This window comes from Notolabrus celidotus, chromosome 13 (assembly GCF_009762535.1).
Source record: "Notolabrus celidotus isolate fNotCel1 chromosome 13, fNotCel1.pri, whole genome shotgun sequence".
NCBI classification, from domain to species: Eukaryota; Metazoa; Chordata; class Actinopteri; order Labriformes; family Labridae; genus Notolabrus; species Notolabrus celidotus.
The window spans coordinates 7,356,538-7,378,070 of record NC_048284.1 but is presented as its reverse complement, the minus strand read 5'-3'; the positions used below and the strand labels follow the sequence as shown (position 1 = coordinate 7,378,070).

The window sequence follows — 21,533 nt, the reverse complement described above, 5'->3', positions numbered from 1 at the left end:
ATGACTAGGCTGGAGCCTATCCCAGCTGACATTGGACGGAAGGCAGGGTACACCTTGGACAGGATGCCAACCTATCACAGGGCAAACATGAAGAGACAGATATACACGCACACCTATGGGCAATTTAGAGTGACCAATTAACCTGGTAAGCATGTTTTTAGACTGTGGGAGGAAACTAGAGTACACAGAGAGAACCTACGCATGCATGGGGAGAACATGCAGACTCCACACAGAAAGGCAACCACCCAACTGGGGATTTGAACCTGCAAATAATGTTGTCTGTTCGACATCAACAAATATTATAATACAATAATAATCTAATCATATGTACATTGTTGATGCCACTAAACAAAAGGCGCTCATATCTGTCACCATTATTGTATAATCCTGTGAATGCTAATAAAAAAATAAATAAAATAAAATGTAATTTATTCTTAGGCTTTGTGGGAGCTTCAACAACACGGCTACTCAAAGACTTGGGGTGTCGGGGAACTAGGCTGCACAAGGTAACCAGGGAGTTCTCAGAGGAGGTCGAAAAGGCAAGCTTCTGGCTATGGCTGAGAAGAAGGAACAAAATATGGGGTGCAAGCAGCTCCTGAAGAAGGTGAGCTGCAGGGAGTGTCAGGGAGACGTCCCTGTTCACTGCCCCGCCATCAGGAGATGTTCAGGGCTAAGGGGTGAAACATCAATGAGCGGTGGTCCCCAGCTGATGACCCTGCAGCTAACCAAAACAGGCACTGTTGGAGGTGCGGCAGGCCGAGGGCCATGCAGGAAGAACACCTACCTGTAAAACAAATGTTACCATTATTGTATAATCCTGTGAATGCTAATAAAAAATAATAATAAAATAACGTAATTTATTATAATTACATAAGTTTAAAACATATAAATATGAAAAAAAAGCCATACAATAGCATTAAGGAGCATGGAGGTCAAATACACTCAGAAACATGGGGGGTTCAAAGGGGGCTCCTAGCTGTTTCCTAGAGTCCCCTCCTGTGAATTGTACTGAATCTGGCCCCTTGTAAGAACCGGCTCTTTATTTTGGATATATATTTGCAAACTTCCTCAAACTGTTCAATAAACCACTGTTTAATCAAGGAAAAGCATTGATAGTAGAATCAGTAATTCACCAGCGCTGATTGGTCCACTCCTCACAAGCCCCGCCCCCTCCCCCTCTGCACTCTGCGGCTCACAACCAAGTCATACAACCGGCACGAGGACAGGAGCGGCGTAAAGGAAGCTGTGACTTCATCTTGGGGCTCTACAAGCCGACACTGTCCTTTACAGGGACAGAGCAGAGAGACACAACCAGGAGGAGGAGGATGAACCAGTCAGTCTGTGAATGAGTCTCTGTTAACCTGGACACAGTCACCTGTCGTCCTACCGTATGCGGCGCGCGCGTTCGCTTCCCGTGACATGAAAACACTCCGCACGCGCCTGATTCCGTCGCATTCACTTGCTGTCCACGAGCAGCCACGATGGTTAAATGTCCTGTGTAATGGTCGAGGTATGTAGACCACCACCTTCCAGATTATATTCGCTTTAAGCCTCACACACAGGCTTCAACACACAGAGTTGTTTTTATAACAGGCCCTGTAAAGCTAAGAAAACAGTGTAATATTAGTCAAATGTTCCTTTGAGGACGTTTAATGTGTCTTTATGTGCTTAATGAGTTCACAAAGACACTGTGTCAGCTCAATGTGCCATTCTCTAAAGCGTTATTGTGTAAATATGTGATGCAGATATGTCCAAGATATGTTTCCATTCTAGGAAGTGAGTGTCCAGTGACCTTGATTTGTATGTGCTTGTAGTTTTTGCTGCAGACTTCATGCACAGCCTCTTATATAAACTGCAGGGATGATTACAGGAGGCCTCTGGTGTTGTTGCTTTATGTCACGTCAGTGTATTGACAGATTTACAGCAGCTAGCCTGCAGGACACTGCAGACCACATGGAGACCAGGGGCAGATGTGCAGGGGGAGAAGCTTTAGTGGGCTGCTTTGTGAAGAATGTAAGGTATTTGTTTGGTTATGCCACAGTGCAGGGATAAAATACTTGATTTTTTTTATATCCACATGGTAAACAGGAAGCACAGAAAAACTAGCTACCTCAGAGTGGATGTCCTTTTATTAAGCAAATCTGCAAGTTCATTAATGGCCTTACGAGGTGTACTTTATAAGAAAAGTGTAGCCAGTGTCTGTGATTTACCTTTTTTTTTTTTTTACAGAGCTTTAAACTCATAATGCAATCTTCAACTTCAATCAAGCCTTATTTATGTAGCAGCTTTCATACAAGTCAAATGCAACCCAAAGTGCTTTACAGCAAAGAAAACAAGAAAGAAGCAGAAATAAAATAATGGCAAGACATATTTAAAAATAAAAATAGATTTTAAAATAGAGACTAATGCACACTGAGAACAATAAAATATGAGTAATTAAAATAAGTTAAAGCATTAAATTAATATTAAGAATATAAATACATTTAAAAAGGTGTAAGGATAAGAGTTGAAAATAAAATTAAGGCTAAAAATGTCAATACAACTGAGTAGATAAATTAAAATAAATGAATGAATGAATAATTAGATAAATATAAGATCAACAGTTAGAATTAGTAAAATAATAAAGCAACATTTAAATCAATATACCAGTAAAAAGTAAGTAATAAAATTGTTAAACCTCACATAAAAGCTAGACTGAATAAATATGTTTTTAGTTAACGTTTGAAAGTCTCAATATCTTTATCAGTTCCTCTCCGTTCCATAACTTGGACACAGTTTGACAAAATAAAATGAACAAAAAGACCACAATGTAGCTTTCCATCTTGTATTCTAGTAAAGACTATCATCAATTTCAAATACACACTTGTTCCTTGTTTATCATCCCAGAGTTTGTTGCTCTTTTCTGTGTTGTTTTATTCTCAAATATCTGCCCAATCCTTTATTTTGGAACATTTTCGTCATGTTTATATTCCTTAATGAAACAGCTAAATTCAAAGATTTACATCAAACATAATGTCGCAAGATTCCGACTTTGAAAATGTGTATGTGACTTAAAATGGCTTGAGAAGTCATTTGGTGTCAGGTTGTGGTTAGAGATGCTCTCCCCAGCTCTGCTGTTGTTACCTGAAGTGAAGGACTGTATGTTTTTTATTTATTTATTGCATTGCACATATAAAAACACAAAACAAAAAATTACTGCTCAATAACAAGAGCCAATATATAACAGGTTAATTCAATAATAAAACTAACCACTAACTTTAGTGACATGTATAATGCAGGAGGAGCCAAAAAACCTCTAATGGGCTTGTTGAGTGGCCCTTGGATGTTGTTCCATTTTTCCCTGTCAGAGATGGTTGGGGTCCAGTAGCTCCTCAGGCTGCTCTCACATCTGCGCCCGCTATCTGTCATTATTTCTTCACTCTCAAGACCAGCATGAGACAGAAAACTATGACCTTAATATTAACCCTCCTGTTATGTTTGTTTCTCTGGAACAGCAATGATGTTCCTGGGTCAATTTGACCCGGGGCATATTCAATTATCCAAAAGTGTCAGAACCCCAAAAAATCCCAATACACATTTTTTTAAATCAAATTTTTAACTCCAAAGTTTAGTCCATTGGTGTGTTTTAATCCTCACAGATCATGGTTCAATGAGTATAACTCACTTGTTTTTCATTCAAATTAATGTTAAAACTTTTTTTTTAATGTACATTGGAAAGCCCTAAATATAAATACAATAGTTTTACATGACATAGATTTTTTTAAATTTTTAATTTAAAACTTGAATTTTTTTTATTTTTAAGAAGTGATGTTGATAAATTAACACGACACTTCTTCTGTCACATGCTGCCCAGATTTTCATGCTGCATTTAACAGGTTTGGAAGGCAAATATTGCCTAAAATAGACTTTAAAAAGGGATTTGACCCGCAACATAACAGGAGGGTTAAAATTGTTCTGCTTTAATTTTCTGTTAATCTACAAATATTTTAATCCAATCATTTTACCATATCAAGCCTCAATTTGTGAGTCCACTCCTGATTGATTTCAACTTGTGTTTTCTCACTCCAAGCCTCTTCTGAGAAATATGAGCAATGACACACTAATATTTTCCATCAAGGTTAACACCTTCATTATCCTACCCGTCTCTTTCTGATGCGTCAAACTCAACCCATCAACAGTGTGCTCATCTGAAGTTACACCCTGATCTGAGTTCAGTTCCTAGGCCTAATTACAAGCCCTCCTTCAAAAGTCCAGGTACACAGAGCTCTTAAAGTGAACCTCCTGTTCAGGTCATGCATTTGAAATAGCTAGTAATGGTCATAATGGCTCTGAATTGTTCTGTTTGCTTAGTGTAAAAGAATGAGAGGTGACTGAGTTCACATAGCAGCATGGTTTAGAGGACCATGAGGGCAAAGACATTCAGACATATAACAAAAAACAGGTACCCAAGCTGACCTAATGGACTCATAAGATATAAAATCCTTTACCTCAAACAACACAATGTTCAGTGTCACCCCTCTGGAGGAAGAGAGTCATAGAACAGTACCTCGAGTGGGAGGATTTACATCTAAATTAGCACGCTGTTGTTTACCGGAGGGCAGGAAACGGGTGGATGGAGACAAACCAGAGGCAATGACGAGTCGCTCATCCAGCCCACATGGTTATGGCATGTTTACAGCATGCCCTCTGTCTGCTGTGTTTCCATGATCTCTCAGCTCTGTGCTTACACTTTTATTCATCTGACATGGACAGCTCTCTATCCATGTGTATAAATCTCTGTCTTTGTTTACAGCTAGCTTCTGTCAAACTGTTTACATTGAGCAGGTCTGCTTGCCGTCTCCTGTAGGTTCTCAAGATCTGGCATTTAAATTGTTAATTTTTTTTTCTTCTAAAACGAACTGTTACATAAATGCTGCCGTTCACGAATCACATGCGGGAAGTTGAACGAATTGGAAATCTGAAGAAAATGTGTTGGTGTGTGTAGCAAAAACACCAACAGCAATTTCTGATTAATATAGTGCACAGTGTAGTGGCTGTTATATGTGTTCTTACTAACAGGCTGTTTTAAAGACATAATCCTGATTGGTTAAAACCCCATAACAACAGTGATTAATTCTCAATCATAAAAGCATCTCCAGGGAGAACCTGGGGTCACACGTCCCATCATATCAACCTGGGGAAAGGAGTTCTGGCACCATTCACCTCTGCCTGTTGACACTGTGGCAAAAATATTAGTTTATCACAACTAGGCACAGGTGAAAAGCATGAAAATAGTACTTTCAAAATGAAATAATATTCACATTAACTCTTCGATTTGTAATAAGTGAACAAATATTTGAGCATTCAAAAATCATGTCCCATCCCTAAAATCAAGAGTTCCTCACAGTAGCTTTAATGTAGTCCTATGGTTTTGGATATGACAGGTGCATTTCAATAAGATTAAATACCATTAAAAAAAAAATATTTTTTTTTAAAAAGGGTTGAAATGAGTAAAGTCAACTGGAATTAAATATCGTAACCACTGAGATATGTTTTTTTATTTAAAATAAATAAATGGTTGAATTGTTGTTCCCAAACAACTAATGGAAAACAATTTTTTTCAAATATTTTCAAATATATGCTGGCCTTACGGTGTAAATCACCACATTCTCTGTCAAGATCTCAGTGGCTTAATACATATCTTGATATAGCTGTTATGGAGCTCTCAGTGGCCAAGATGCATGGAGCCACAGGAACCACTATCTCATCCTGGTTAAAATCCATAACTAAGATCAAAGAATATGTCTAACTTTATGATTTAACTGAGCATTGTTACGGTATTACTTGACCATTTCCTTCTGTTGTTGTCTTTATTTTCATTTACATTAATGTTATAAACAATGTCATTGTCACTTCACTTTGTCCTTTATCAATATGAATACAATATTCGCTGTTGTTATCATACGGAGATCTATTCTGAGGTGGGGTAGGATGGGGTGGGTGTCACCATACCTTCTTTTATTTTATTTTATTTTTTCTTTGTTTTACTTTGATATGCCTTGCTTTGGACTATTGCAACTCCCTTCTGTTTGGCCTCCCCCACAAAACCCTCCATAAACTTCAACTGGTTCAAAACTCAGCCGCCCGTATCATCACACGCACCGCCTCCATCCACCACATCACACCCATCCTGCAACAGCTCCACTGGCTCCCCATCACACACCGGATCAACTACAAAATACTGCTCGCCTTGTTACCATGGGGAGCAGAGCCTTCAGCCACTCTGCTCCCCAGCTCTGGAACGCTCTCCCACCTGACCTCCGCAACACTGACTCACTCCCACATTTTAAATCCAAACTCAAAACCCATCTGTTTAAACTGGCTTACTCCATCTGATCACAACTCCTCTGTCCATTCACTTAAAACTTTTTAAATTGTGTTTTATTTACTGTTTGCTATTTAAACTCTGTTTGTTTTTAATGTTGTAAGGTGACCTTGAGTGCCAAGAAAGGCGCCTATAAATAAAATGCATTATTATTATTATCCCATACAGTTGATATTTCATTGTGCTGCATATCTTTAAAAACAATAAAAATTTGATTGCAAAAAAAAAAAATATTTTCAAATGTATTTCCAAAAACTTTAGTTGCCCTGTTTGAATATGGATCCCTTGTCGATCACATTTACCTATAATAAAGTTTCTAAAGTAAGTCCTAAGAAATTTGAACAGAGTAGCTTGCTTACCATGTTAATATATATTGCAGCAACATGCGGCCTGAAAGCAACTGCCGAGTGATTGTGACTTGGGTCCGGCAAGACAAACACCTTTTACTAACACTGACAAGTTCTTACAAAAATTCGAACATTATTACAAACATTGAATGCAACACTTATCATAACCTCGCAACTAACCCACAATGCATTGTGCTGTTGAGGAGGTGCGTTTGAAAAGTTAACATAAGCAATTCTGTACAGGTGAAAATAACATGTCTTTGGCTGTTTCCGAAATCGCCTACTATACTAGAAGTACGTACTGATATGTCCAAAATTCAGTATGTAGTAAGTAGTATGTGAACAAGAGCAAAATCTGCAGTATGCCAAAACTCCCCGGATGTCTACTGATTCGGGAAAATATCTCAGTATGCATCGGACCAGTCTTCCTCTCGTACTGTTTCCCACAATGCACAGCGCTCATTCTGCTTTTTCTTTTTCCTCATTTTTTGACGGTAGGAAATCTGTTTTTGGGTGCTGTGAAAGTTATCAAATTACATATAAACCACTTCCTAACTTTTTAAATCATAAATGGATGCTAAATAAGCATTTTAGTTATCGGCTTCGCCGTTGTTTACTTCCGCTTTCCGAAACCAGAAATCCAGCGAAGTCTGGCTCAGTATGCTGCATGACAGATCGAACAGAACAGTCATACTACATACTAAATTCAAACGCAGTATGTAGTAGGCAATACCTACTGCCTACTACATTAGTAAGTAGTATGTAGCAGGCCGTTTCGGAAACAGCCTTTATCTACCCTAAAACGAAAAATCAGCAAGGAAAATCGTTGATTTAATCCTGCATGGACTGACAAGTATTTATTTATTTTACCAGCAAGTCCTTTATTGTGTTTATGTCCTTTTTGATCTGGCAATATGTTAATAAACATCCAGTGTGTTTGTTATCTTATCTATTTCTTTTTCTTTTAAGTGGTTAACTTTGCTCACTGTCTGCTAAAAATATCTGGCCCAGCTCATGTCATTAGACTTAATCCAGCCCGACCACATATTTAATTGAATAGCCCAGATCTATTGAATCCATGTTGCAAGATTCTTGTAAACACAAAAAACAATGAATGATAGATAGTTAAATAGTTATAGTTAACCAGCTGCTCAAATGTAGGGTTCTGCTACTGTTATTGGACATAAGATCATTAACTTATAATCTAAAATATTTAAATGTTTTAAACAGAAAGATCATCACACCTAAGAGGCAACCTTTGGCTCTGCTGTGGCCGCTATAACATGATATTAAAAAGACTTGTTAGTTGCAACCTTGATTTTCAATTAATAGTTTTCTTCACCCCTTCTTTAAAACTTTGAATAATAACATTGAATATTTCCCACTAATATTGACAATGTGTGACCAACTACCTGTTTTTTAAGTGCTCTTCTATACATTTGATGCCAGAGTTTTGTAAAAGAAAAAAGATGTGCCCTGAACTTGAAAGAAGCATCTAGAGCCCTGACAATGAGGATCGACCATGTGGAGGCATGTGATTAATGTGCAAATCAATGCCAGTTTATGCCAGTATGCCGTCTGACCCACTTTACCAGAACGCTTGGCAAACAGTGACATGTCGCTTCTGGAACAGCAGATGCCACTGTCGCTAAATTCACATAACCTGTTCCTACTCACTCAGATGAAAAACAGTCCTCGAATAGATCATGTAATCAGATTAAGAGGTCTTTATTTTGAATTGTGGAGATCTCATACTTATCTGTGTTTTTGTTTTACTGTTGATTTTATTCAGAAGAATTGATCTGTAAAGTGTTCTGTTGTAGATTATGAGCGCTTGTTATAAAACAGTGCAAGCTGGCCGAATGACACATCAGTGTGAAAGAGGCCTCTGTGTGTGTGAGGGCCACCGTGACTTTTCACACAGTTTCTATTTATTATCCAAGTTCATCGATGCTCTTCTGATAGCAGAGTGTATTTTGGGGTGTTGTAATATTAATCTCCGCTTCTCTTTCTCTCTCCCTCTTTCTCTCTCCCTCAGGGGTGTGGAGCAGTCGCATTTAAAAGGTCGGAGCAGAATGCCAGACAAGTTTGCATGCTGGGTAAGGAAGCTACTGACCTGAATACCTTAAGTGCAAAATGTGCTTTATGTATGTACTCAGCTGCAAACTGTTGGTGCAGAAAGTGTCCAAATATTTAGAAACAGTGCTCAGTAACCTTTGGCATTGTAATCTCTGTTAAACACTGAGACATTTTTCTGCTATCTCTGTATTTACTCTACACTGGACACTTGAATGTCTCTGTACAGTAGGTTTCATAACACTAAAGTAGTCCATCATGTACAGAAGCAAGCATAAGATGTCTAACACTGTTAGGGTTACCTTTAAGTGATGGCTGGAACCAACATAAAAATATAGCGATTTATCCCAACAGTGTCAACTTGACTACATATCAAATGTTGAAATAAAAAAAATGTCATTGTTTCATAAAAAATATATGCTCAGTTTAGATTTAATGCCAGCAACTTGCTCCAAAAATGCTGGACAGGGACGTATTTACTGCTGTGTTGCGTCACCTCTTCTTTTCACAACACCCAGAATGTTTGGGACCGAGGAGACCAGTTAAAGTTGTTCCACTCTTGCCTGAGACTTGATTTCAGCTGCTCAACAGTTTATCTATATCATGATACACCAAAAGTTTTCAATGGGTGACAAGTTGGGACTGCATGCAAGCTAGTTTTGCACCTGGACTCCTCTACTACAGAGCCATGGTGTTGTAATACGTGCAGAATGTGGTTTAGCATGGTCTTTCTGATATGTGGAAGGTCTTCCCTGAAAAAGGAATTGCCTGGATGCCATGATATGTCCCTCCAATATCTTGCTCAGCATTATTATGGCTTCCCAGATGTGTAAGCTACCCATGCGATAGGTGCCCATGCATCCCTATAGCATAATGGATGCTGGTTTCTGAACTGTGTGCTGATCATAGACTGTATAAAATATGGACGTAGTATCCGTGACGTCACACATCTGTTTTGAGGCCAATCGTCGGCGGCAGCCATATTGCTGCTGTTGAACGATTGTGAGGTAAAGAGGCGTGCTTTGAGCCTCCTAGCCAACAGCTACAGTGTTCCTGCCTGTCAATCAAGTCAGCTGTGCCTCTCATTGGAAGACTCGTAATCTCAATATCTTCGAAATTGCTGCGTTAGAAAAAAATTCAACCCCCATTAAGTGTGTGCCGATCGAGAAATTAGCTATCCAGACCACTCGTCTTTTGTACCAGACTGTAAACGTGTTTATTTCTGCTGTAAAGATCGTCTTTTTTGAATTGGTGTGTATGTGCTTACCTGTACTTCTGGAGCCAGCCTCAAGCGGATCCTCGATGAACTGCAGTTTTTATCACTTCTGCATTGGACTCATATTTTTAGACCAGAGGTTGCTGCTTGGTGCTGATAAGTAGCTGGGTAGTTCATCTACTCTTTAGAGGGCAGAATGTGGTGTCCATGATTTCCAAAAAGAATGTCAAATTTTGAATCATCATACCGCAGGTTAGTTTTCCTCTTCACCTCAGTCCATGGTCAATGGGCTTCAGTCCTAAAGAGGTTGCCTGTTTTTCTGGATCATGTTTCTTCATGGTTTCCTCTTTGCATGGTGCAGTTTTAACCTGCATTTGTGATTCAGCAACAAACTGTGTAAATAGACGACGGTTTTAGGAAGTGATTTTGAGCCCATGCACTGATTTCCACTACACAGTCCACAACAAAAGAAAGGTAATATTAGCCCAGGGTCAATTCCGGTGCTAAAATTGTCACACACTCATTATCATGCGCACACAATCAGGCAGAAATGTATACAGACACTTGGCAATCATTTTTTTTAAGCAGGCCATTTCAGTCAAAGGCTGACCCACTTCTCTACGGAGTGCCCTGCCAGAAAACGTGACCAGTGGCATCATTAAAGAGAATCACAAATAAGAGGCACACATGCACACATCTCTCAAGAGACTAAGTCGAATCCCAGTTGTACTTTGACTCTAAGAGTGTGTGTGGGAGTGTGAGTGTGTGTTTGAGTGTGTGTGTGTGTGTGTGTGTGTGTGTGTGTGTGTGTGTGTGTGTGTGTGTGTGTGTGTGTGTGTGTGTGTGTGTGTGTGTGTGTGTGTGTGTGTGTGTGTGTGTCCACTGGCTGACTCTCAACCATACTCATCCAGGCTCCCACTGACCTCATTAACTCTCTGGTATCTTTCCCTCTCTCATTCTGTGATCACTTTTATCACTTCCTGTCCCACATTTGGATGGCTAGGAATCAGATTTCTGGTTGTTAGCTGCTTTTATTCTCTTGTAGCTTGTGTTGTATTATTTGCTTGTATTGCGAAAAGTAATTTACCCATGTTTGGATGGCTTCCATTTCTAAGGCGGGTCTGCTGTTAAAGAAAATGCATGCACCGAAAAAAATAGTTTTACCTCCTTGTCATCAAATTGGTGATGCAGATGAAACAATACAACCAAATTCTACAACGCTCAAATACCTCCACACATAGTTAAACAATAAACATCCCAACACCGTATTAAAGCACAGCACAACCAAATTTTACAACACTCACAAAATCCAAAAACAAACAGAAAACTCAACAAAATATCTTTCATGTCAGAGAATCCTATGACGCCAAAAAACCCACAACATCATTAGATCCAACTTTGTGACCAAATACCTAAACACATCCAGTGCCCATTTGTAACCACATTTAACAGCAACCACATCCACCCTTTTTCATTAAGTCTATTTTTCCATACAACCCAAATGACCCAACATCAGAAAGTCCATCAAGACTATCAAAGTCCATGGCACAACCAAATGTCACAACACAACTTCATCCCAATATGTCTTATGTCTTGCATCAAATCACACATCACACAAAACAAAACAAAACAAAACAAAACAAAACAAAACAAGTGCTAAATCTCAGCCATGACCCAGAAACAAAAGAGCTAAATCACTTTACAATTAATTTCTTCATCTTAACTTAATACCAAAACAAAATATATCATCATAAACTATTGCAACACAAACAACCCAACAACACCACCAAACCCCATCTGGTGTACTTTTACCAAGCAGCAACCTCCGGTCTCAAAAAATGAAGCCCATGTGGAAGTGTTAAAAACTGCAGTTCATCGAGCGTCCACTTGAGGCTGGCTGCAGAAACATCAGAAACCAAATACACACCATTCACAAAAGACGATCTTTACAGCAGAAATAAACATGTTTACAGCCTGGTTCAAAAAATGGTTTAGGACTGAGTAGCTAATTTCTTTAGCAGCACACTTTACTGGTGGTTAATTTTTTTATAACCCTGTATTTTCGAAGGTATTGAACTTAAGAGTTTTGCCCAAATAAGGGCATGGCTGACTTGATTAACAGGCGGGCACCTGGTAGCTGTTAGCAAAAAGACTAAAGGCCCGCCTCTTTACCTCACACGTCCCAGTTTGGTTGAGTTCAGTATTTCCAATATGGCACCCCCTGACGATTGGGCTTCAAAACAGTGCTTCAGGAACAGATGGGTGACGTCACAGATACTACGTCCATTTTTTATACAGTCTATGATTTTTACTAAAAAATACTGCAAAGAAACCAACTACTTTAACCTACCCACGCCCAAAAACAAGTACTGCACTACAAATACCAAAATTGCGACACAACAACCAAATTAAAATCAGAACAAAGTTCATCGGCAGAACTCAATTCTGCAAGAGCTTGGTGCAGCAACAAAGTAGATAGATAGATAGATAGATAGATAGATAGATAGATAGATAGATGGATAGATGGATAGATGGGTAGATGGGTAGATGGGTAGATGGATAGATGGATAGATAGATAGATAGATAGATAGATAGATAGATAGATAGATAGATAGATAGATAGATAGATAGATAGATAGATAGATAGAACTTTTTTCACATCTTTTCTCCTTCACTTCATAATCATGAATTCACAGAAAACGGGGGTATATTGTTTATGTTTTATGGTACATTTGGCTCAATTACCGTACTCCAGCTCAGTTGTTCTCAAAGTGGGGTCCTGGGACCCCTGGGGGTCTGCGAACCATAGCGTGGGGGTCCGTGAAATAATTTGAATACATTTCTAGTAAATCATAAAATTGTGCTGTGTCATTACAAAACAGCATACACCATTGTTATGATACCATTTGGTGGCTCGAAGGGATATGTGAGTCTTGTTACTGTTAATTTTCTGAAAGCGTTTAAGATCAATTGCTTGAAAAGTATAAATGCTGTCATGTTGAGTCCACAAGAAATTAAATGACCCTGTTTTAAAGTATACAAGTGTTTTTTACTTGATTCAAATTGAAGTGTTATCTGTTTATCACTATGGTACAGGTCTGAAGTATTTATATTGATACGTTTTACAATACAAATAGTTCCAAGGGCAACTAAGAGTGCAAATGGGAGTAAGCATGTGCTTTAGTGATGGGAAGTTGGGCTCTTTTCAGAGAGCCGGCTCTTTTGACTTAGCTCCCAAAGAAGAGCCGGCTCTTTCGACTCCCGAACGGCTCTTAATTTAGGATCTTTTGTAGCCGTATATTTTACCTTAACTTTGCAAAAACTAATGGTTTGTATTGGAAACCCTTTTACGTACTGTGTTTTTATGAGAAGCCTTATAATTGCCCAATTGTGTGCATTTATTCTGTTACAAAATCATTATCACCCTGATCCTAGGGTTATGATTAGGGTTAGGGTTGGGGTTAGGGTTAGGGTTAGGGTTAGGGTTGGGCTTAGGGTTAGGGTTGTGATTAGGGTTAGGGTTGTGATTAGGGTTAGGGTTGGGGTTAGGGTTAGGGTTGGGCTTAGGGTTAGGGTTGTGATTAGGGTTAGGGTTAGGGTTGTGATTAGGGTTAGGGTTGGGGTTAGGGTTAGGGTTAGGGTTAGGGTTGGGCTTAGGGTTAGGGTTGTGATTAGGGTTAGGGTTAGGGTTGTGATTAGGGTTAGGGTTAGGGTTGGGCTTAGGGTTAGGGTTGTGATTAGGGTTAGGGTTAGGGTTGTGATTAGGGTTATGATTAGGGTTAGGGTTGTGCTTAGGGTTAGGGTTGTGATTAGGGTTAGGGTTAGGGTTGTGATTAGGGTTATGATTAGGGTTGTGATTAGGGTTAGGGTTGTGATTAGGGTGAGGGTTAGAGTTGTGATTAGGGTTAGGGTTTGGGTTAGGGTTAGGGTTATGATTAGGGTTAGGGTTAGGGTTGGGGTTATGATTAGGGTGAGAGTTGGAGCTAGGGTTAGGGTTGTGATTAGGGTTAGGGTACGGGTTAGGGTTAGGGTTGTGATTAGGGTTAGGGTTGGGGTTATGGTTAGGGTTGGGGTTAGGGTTAGGGTTAGGGTTAGGGTTGGAGTTAGGGTTAGGGTTGGGGTTAGGGTTAGGGTTGGGGTTAGGGTTAGGATTAGGGTTAGGGTTAGGGTTAGGGTTAGGGTTAGGGTTAGGGTTAGGGTTGGGGTTAGGGTTAGGGTTGGGGTTAGGGTTAGGATTAGGGTTAGGGTTAGGGTTAGGGTTGGGGTTAGGGTTAGGGTTAGGGTTGGGGTTAGGGTTGGGGTTAGGGTTAGGGTTGGAGTTAGGGTTAGGGTTGGGGTTAGGATTAGGGTTATGGTTAGGGTTGGGGTTGGGGTTAGGGTTAGGGTTGGGGTTAGGGTTAGGATTAGGGTTAGGGTTGGGGTTAGGGTTAGGATTAGGGTTAGGGTTAGGGTTAGGGTTGGATTTAGGGTTAGGGTTAGGGTTGGGGTTAGGGTTGGAGTTAGGGTTAGGGTTAGGGTTGGAGTTAGGGTTAGGGTTGGGGTTAGGGTTAGGGTTGGGGTTAGGGTTGGAGTTAGGGTTAGGGTTAGGGTTAGGGTTGGGGTTGGGGTTAGGGTTGGGGTTAGGGTTGGAGTTAGGGTTAGGGTTAGGTTTAGAACCAGAACTAAACTTAAGCATACAGAACCAAACTCATGCAAACAGAACCAGAATCAAACTCAACCAGAACCGAACAAGAACCGAACAAGAACCGAACCAGAACCCTACCAGAACTGAACCAGAACCAAACAAGAACCGAACTAGAACAAAACCGAACCAGAACCGAACCAGAACCGAACCAGAACCGGACCAGACCCGAACCAGACCCGAACCAGAACCGTACCAGAACCGAACCAGAACCGAACCAGAACCGAACCAGAACCGAACCAGAACCGGAACCGAACCAGACCCGGACCAGAACCGTACCAGAACTTAACCAGAACCGAACCAGAACCGAACCAGAACCATACCAGAACCAAACCACAACCGAACCAGAACCATACCAGAACCGAACCAGACTTGAACCAGAATCCAACCATACAAGAACAGAACCAGAACCGAACCAGAACCAGAACCGAACCAGAACCGAACCGAACCAGAACCATACCAGAACCGAACCAGAACCGAACCAGAACCATACCAGAACCGAACCAGACTTGAACCAGAATCCAACCAGAACAGAACAGAACAGAACCAGAACCATACAAGAACAGAACCAGAACAGAACCAGAACAGAACCAGAACAGAACCAGAACAGAACCAGAACCGAACTCAAGCAAAATGAACCAAAACCAGAACCAAACTCTAGCAAACAGAACCAGAACCAAACTCAAGGAAACAGAAACAGAACCAACTCAAGCAAACTGAACCAGAACCAAACTCTAGCAAACATTATTAACGTCCTCAGGTTGGTATTGAGAAAAATCAGATGCCTCAGCTTGGATGGGCTGATCCGATTTCTCCTCTCAGTGAGTATTTGCCCTGTCTTCAAGAAGACTCGCTCTGAAGGAACAGATGAAGCCAGGATACACAGCCTCCCCTCCATCACCTGTATCCTATATCCTCACATATGATTGCCATGCTGACCAATCAAAACAAAGTTCTGCTGTGAGCAGAGCTGGGGCTGAGCACTGTCAGAGCTAAGCAGCGAAAGGAAAAAACTGGGAGCCGGCTCTTCTGATTCACTATAAAGCATCGACTCTCAGAGCCGCAGCTTTTGATCATGACACATCACTAATGTACTTAATCTGTGTCACAATTATGAGGGGGCCATGGACAATTTTCTCACCTGTAAGGGGTCCCTGGCTCCAAAAAGTTTGAGAACCCCTGCTCTACCTAGTAGGAGTGCAAACTCCCGATAGTGAAAACAAACGGAACAAAAAGAGCGACACAGCTGCACAGAAACTCCACGTTGTAGACATCACTGATCATAATAGACATCGCCATGCAGGAAGACAGTTTACATTTTTTTAAATCTCTGAGAGATCTTCAAATACAGAGTGCGTCTTTACACCGGTGCGATTTTTTCAGAGTTTACGGTAACTCAAATAAAAAACCTGACATTTGCTTTGTTTTATATCGACCACTTAGCAGGATGAATATCAGGATTAAGCAGGTATATTTTGAGTCTGAGTTGAGTTGAGAAACATTCATGGCCATTTTTGTCATTCAGATATATTTAGGTCATTAAAGCACTGATCCTCTGATCATTATTATTATTTAATTATTTCAGTAAGGCAGCTTCCTGATTCCTTTGCAGGCTCTTTTGTTTTTTTCTTAGCTCATTTTATATTTTTTGAGAAAAGAGAAAGCTGAGATGTTGCCCATCATTGTTACTTGGTTGCACTAATAAAGTGAAGTGCTGTACATCTGTGGTTGCATTATTCTATTATCAATTTGCCATCATTTTTAAGTATGTAAGAGATGATTTCATTGATAGCCATAGACTACATGTCTTTCGATGTAGACTTCCACTGAGAGGAACGTATTAGACTATTTAGGAACTAAATTAGGAACTAAATTTAGACTGTCATACCAGCTTGATCATCAATGAAAATGTCCTGGAAATGTCCTGGAAAATGATCTCTGGAAAAGAGTGGGAACCCTGCACATTATAAGAACATACTACAACAAAATCTACCATTATAAACAGATACCACATTCCATCATTCAGCCAACCCGATCACAGCTTTAGTAAAGTAACGTTCAAAGCCCTCACAGCTTAAAAGCCCTTCTGTACAAATGCTTTGCTGCCTGGTCTCACTATTCCCACAGCATGTATCTTTCATCTTATTGTCTTTGTCTAATCATTTCTTGTAAGCAACTTCTTCTCTCATATGGGACGTTCAAGGCTGTGTGCCAGCCTGTGCGTGTGTGTGGGTACTTTGGTGCCTTCATGTGACTGTTTTCTAAAGGGGAAAATTTGCCTGGAAACATGTCATGGTTAAAGCCAGTCCTTAATGATGACATTCAAGTCTAGATAAACACACTGGTTTAATTTCCTTACATGCACTTAATTGAATTACTTTTAATTAATATTTGGTTAGTAGTAGCCACAGTAAGGCCTTCAGGGATCTGTGTGACGTTTGAGGACAACAGTAAGAGTGTGTTTCAGTCCTAGGCGAGTTCTCAGTTCATCCAAGTTAAAACTAATTCACTTGAGTCCAACCAATTCATTTCTTTTTATGTGGGTCTGCAGAGAAAGGGGAGTGCATAATAGGACAATTTGTCTTCTACGTTTGGATTGGATCTGGATACAGTCAGTGTTCAAGCAATGGTCATGAATTCAATAGTTTATGTTTGTCCCTTTGGCATTTCTTTGAAAACGTTTCTTGTATCTCGTACAAAGTCTCAGTTGTGTTTAGGTCTGGCTGATCGACTGGCAGAGAATTCTGATTAGACAAATCAAAACAAGTTGACTGAAGCGATTTAATGCAAGTGAAGTCTAATTGGCTGACTCACAGCATCCCCCTTGTTTTAGAGAATGAGTTCATTATTCTGTACTCCTCCGTGATGTAGTGTTATTCATCAGCATAATTTAAAAAATATAGCATGTTTGCACGAGGTAATGTTTGGTGACGGTGCAACAAACTTATCATGTTTTTAAATGAAGAAACAATGAAGCAGTTATGTGATTGGTGTTGCAAAAAAACATCCTCAGGTTTGGATTTTAAGTAGGTCAAAGAACATAGTGTGATTTCACTGAGGGGTTAAAATTTTTGATGGTCCTTTTCGGTATTTCTGGTTATTTTCCGATAGTTAATGGATTAAATAAGAAGTTAAAGAGTTGTCAAAGCTCTGTTCCCCATTAAGATGTCCTTACCGGCTTTTAAACTTTGCAGATAGACTCAAGGTCGCATCTCACACTTAAGTGGAAAAGTGGTGTAAACAACAGTTGTCCTGTTATTTCCCCACTGACGCACTTTGAATTTGCACGCCAAGCCCCGAAGTTGGTTAGACGGCAATACCTCTCTGAACATACACTCAACATTGCGCCGCCATTCAAGAGATGCCATTAGACAAGGACAACCCACCACTCCAGTGAGTTTAGGGAGCTTTCCTCTTTCACCCCAAAGGCCAAAAAGCTAAAGCTAAAGAGGCCGAAGACAAACACCTAGCTCGCAGTGGCGGTTCTGGGGAGGGGCCAACAGGGGCCAGTGCCCCTGTAAAACTGAACCTGGACCCCCCTGTGGCCCCCCCGCCTCCACACCCAAATAATATTATACAATAAAAAAAGCTTTGTTATCGCGCCAATGTTACAGGCAGAACACATGCATGTGGCACTCATGTTGAGTGTAAACAGCCAAACAGCTGCTGTCAGTCTGCATTTTCAATCAATCAATCAATCAATCAATCAATCAATCAATCTTTATTTGTATAGCGCCAAATCACAACAAACATTATCTCAGGACGCTTTTACAAACATGGGAGGTCTAGACCACTCTATGTCAAATTATGAACAGAGACCCAACTTCAAGACAGGGTACGACTCAGTCTGACCCCACCTTAATCCATCATGAGCATTGCACATCGCAGTATTTAGTTAGTTACAGTGGTGAGGAAAAACTTCCTTTTAACAGGCAGAAACCTCAGGCAGAACCAGACTCATGCTAGACAGCCATCATGCCTCGACTGAGTTGGCTCTGGAAAGACAGATAGAGGGGAGTAAGAGAGAGAGGTGATAGTGATGACACGAGTAGTAGAAGCTGTTGCCGCTGAAGTTCAGTATGTCCGTATCAGCTGGAGTCCAGAACGTTTGCAGCAGGAGGACGTCTACGGCAGCTCAGAGGAATTTTGATCTAGTACACAGCAGTCTATATGCCTAGTATATAGGAATGCACTGATGTTTTGCCAGTTTGTTCTCAGCCAGTCCTCATCCTTCTCAGTCTCTTTGGTCAGGGTTGAATGTGTCCCTCTGACAACACCCTTGGTCACAGCCTGGCCCCCCCAGTAAAATTGGTTCAGAACTGCCACTGCTAGCTCTCTCCAATGTCAATAGAGAAATGAGCTACTCTGACCTAAACCGTTCTTGGAACCAGTCTGTAAACATGTTTATTATTGCTTTAAAGATCATCTTCGTTGAATGGGTGTGTATGTGGTTTCCTGTGTTTCTGCAGCCAGCCTCAAGCGGACGCTGGATAAACTGCAGTTTTTAGCACTTCCGCATGGGTTTCATATTTTAAGACCGGAGGTTGGAGCTTGGTGTCTGCTTCAGATGTGCTTAGGTTGCCCATGTCTGCACGCCAAACTGTGTTGCTACCTTTATGTCATTGCCCATCATGATAATACTTTGGGTTCACTTCTTTTTTTATAGTGGATGGAGATGGAGGCGTGTCATCCATATTTACAAACAGTCAATTGGTTGGAACTAATCCGTCATATTCGTGACAATCTGATTGGCTTTTGTAGGTCATACACAGGCATCAGTATTAACTCCAGTCTGTTCCAAAGCTGGTTGTAACTCCTCACAGGAAGGTTAACTAAAGGTGGGGTTGGTCGCACCCTGAATGCATCTGCTCCATCCACTCTGAGCTATAGGTTGGTAAACAGGCTCGCTATAATGTTGCAGACAGATTCTTTAAACATCTCATTTCAGGGAGGTGTGACTCGCTCTGTGTGTGTGTGTGTTTGTGTCACTGACCTAACTATGAGGCACGGGCTGCTGCGCCTCACACAGATCCTATTGGTGTGCCATGGATGTATCGGCATAAAGGCAGAGTGAGAGAGAGTGGAAGTGAGCTGCGAGAGGGGAGGGGAGGGGCTTTTTGACTCCACACAACAACACTGGCGCGAGTGAGACTGTAGCGGGAGAAAGAATGCGGCAGAAGGAGGGAGCAGACCGTCAGTGGCCACGAGCTCTGAGAGAGAGAGAGATACAGACAGATTTTTACTTCAGTTTTCTTCTCTGCTTCCTTTCGCTGCATCTTTCTTATCACTCTGCACCCATTTCCAGCCAATCCCTTTGTCCTGCTCTCCTCCCTGCTTCTGATTCACTCTCTCTCTCGGCAGTCTTTCTTTCTCTGTCCTACATCTGACTTGCTACTATCTCTACCTCTCCTCCTCCTCCTCCTCCTCCTCACCTATGGCTACCTGACAGTGAGCATCTCCTTTCCGCCTTCTCTCCTCCGCTTCTCACATTCTCCTCTCTCTCTCTCTCTCTCTCTCCTTCAACTCTCTCTTCACTGTCATCTGTCCTTTTCTTTTCGGTGTGAGAATGCCCGTTCTAGAGGGGTTATGGGGCCCTGATTTGAGGATGCGGGACTCCGGGCTGAGTGTCGGGGTTGACGTCGGGGTATGCCCTGACGAGGCACCACGCTCCCCGGTCTGGGGGCCTCTCAGGATGCCCCCGGTTACCTGCGGGGGTTTGTCGCTGGCTCTGGAGCTTCCGGCTCTCATACGGCAGCTCAGGGCTGCTTGGAGGGCTCGCAGGGGGGGCCCTCTTGATCCTGAGAGGAGTCCGACAAACACCTGGGTGGCAGAAGAAGAGGTGGAAGAGATGAAAGAGGACTTAGAGGACGAGAGCGCTCATCTGGAAGGTAACTGGAACATGAAACACACTGCAAGTACAGTACAGCTTGTGGGAGTCGGGTTCTGATGAATGATTTATGTCTTGTGTGTTTTCTTTGTGTGACCCAGTAGTGGTGTGTCCTACATGGAGGGGGTTTCTGGCCTTGTTCTTGTGGTTTTTCTTTGTCATATGAAAGTTTGATATCTACACCATGCCTTGTCTCATGTGTGACAGATTATCCTTTTCAAACACACGTCTGGTTGTTTGTTTACGTGTGTGTGTTTGATTGTGTATTACGTGACTCCAGACTAGGTTCAAGGCAGTTCAGAATCCCAGCTGGAGGGGACACTGAAGTGAAATGAGGGATTTGGGCTTTAAAGTTGGAGTGCCCAAAAAAACTGTGTTGCCATCTGCTGTGCTGCAGCTGCACCGATGACACTGACATGACGCCACAAGTCAAGCCTCTGTTGTCTCTGTCTGTCTGGAGCTTGAGACAGGTGGGCACGATGTTACGCTGATGACGATTTGATGTTAATGAATACACAGACAGTGCATAATTTAACATTAAACTACTAATCAGAGCTGATAATCTCATTTTAGACTTTCTGCCTTGACCTTTTTGTTGTTAATGTCAGACAATGGATGCTTTTTGAAAATACTGATGCTATTGATTTTTCTCCACTGATGGTGATCTCATTGCCATTTCGTGAAATGCGTGAGATGTAGTCATGACTGATATCAGCATGTATTGCAAATTAATAAACGCAGAGGATGACATTTGTCTCAGCAGAAGCCTTCAAGTGTTTTTGCACAGTCTGATGAGGTGATGATTCACACCGAGGGGATTTACCTGAGCGCAAAGACTGACTCATACGTAAGGTGGGGAAACGGACAAATGCACTCCGCTCACCGTCTGTGACTTTCCCTCCTTGCGTCATGATGACCTCATCCGCTTGATTATTCTTACCGAGTCCGAGGGCTATCTGTGC

General features: G+C 41.2%; 1 protein-coding gene across 2 annotated transcripts in view; it reads left to right on the top strand.

Annotated features, from left to right (window-relative positions):
- Positions 1-1,159: 1,159 nt before the first annotated feature.
- LOC117824509 (cAMP-specific 3',5'-cyclic phosphodiesterase 7B-like) overlaps positions 1,160-21,533 on the top strand; it is a 41,776-nt gene continuing 21,402 nt past the window's right edge. Inside the window, exons 1-2 of one of the 2 annotated variants that reach the window (XM_034700024.1) lie at positions 1,160-1,510; positions 8,750-8,810. In XM_034700024.1, coding sequence (XP_034555915.1) covers positions 1,490-1,510; positions 8,750-8,810 — 82 coding nt within the window. In that variant the 5' untranslated portion in view covers positions 1,160-1,489. Of the gene's footprint in view, positions 1,511-8,749; positions 8,811-20,011; positions 20,573-21,533 lie in introns of those variants that run through there. The other variant, XM_034700025.1, reaches the window with a different exon arrangement.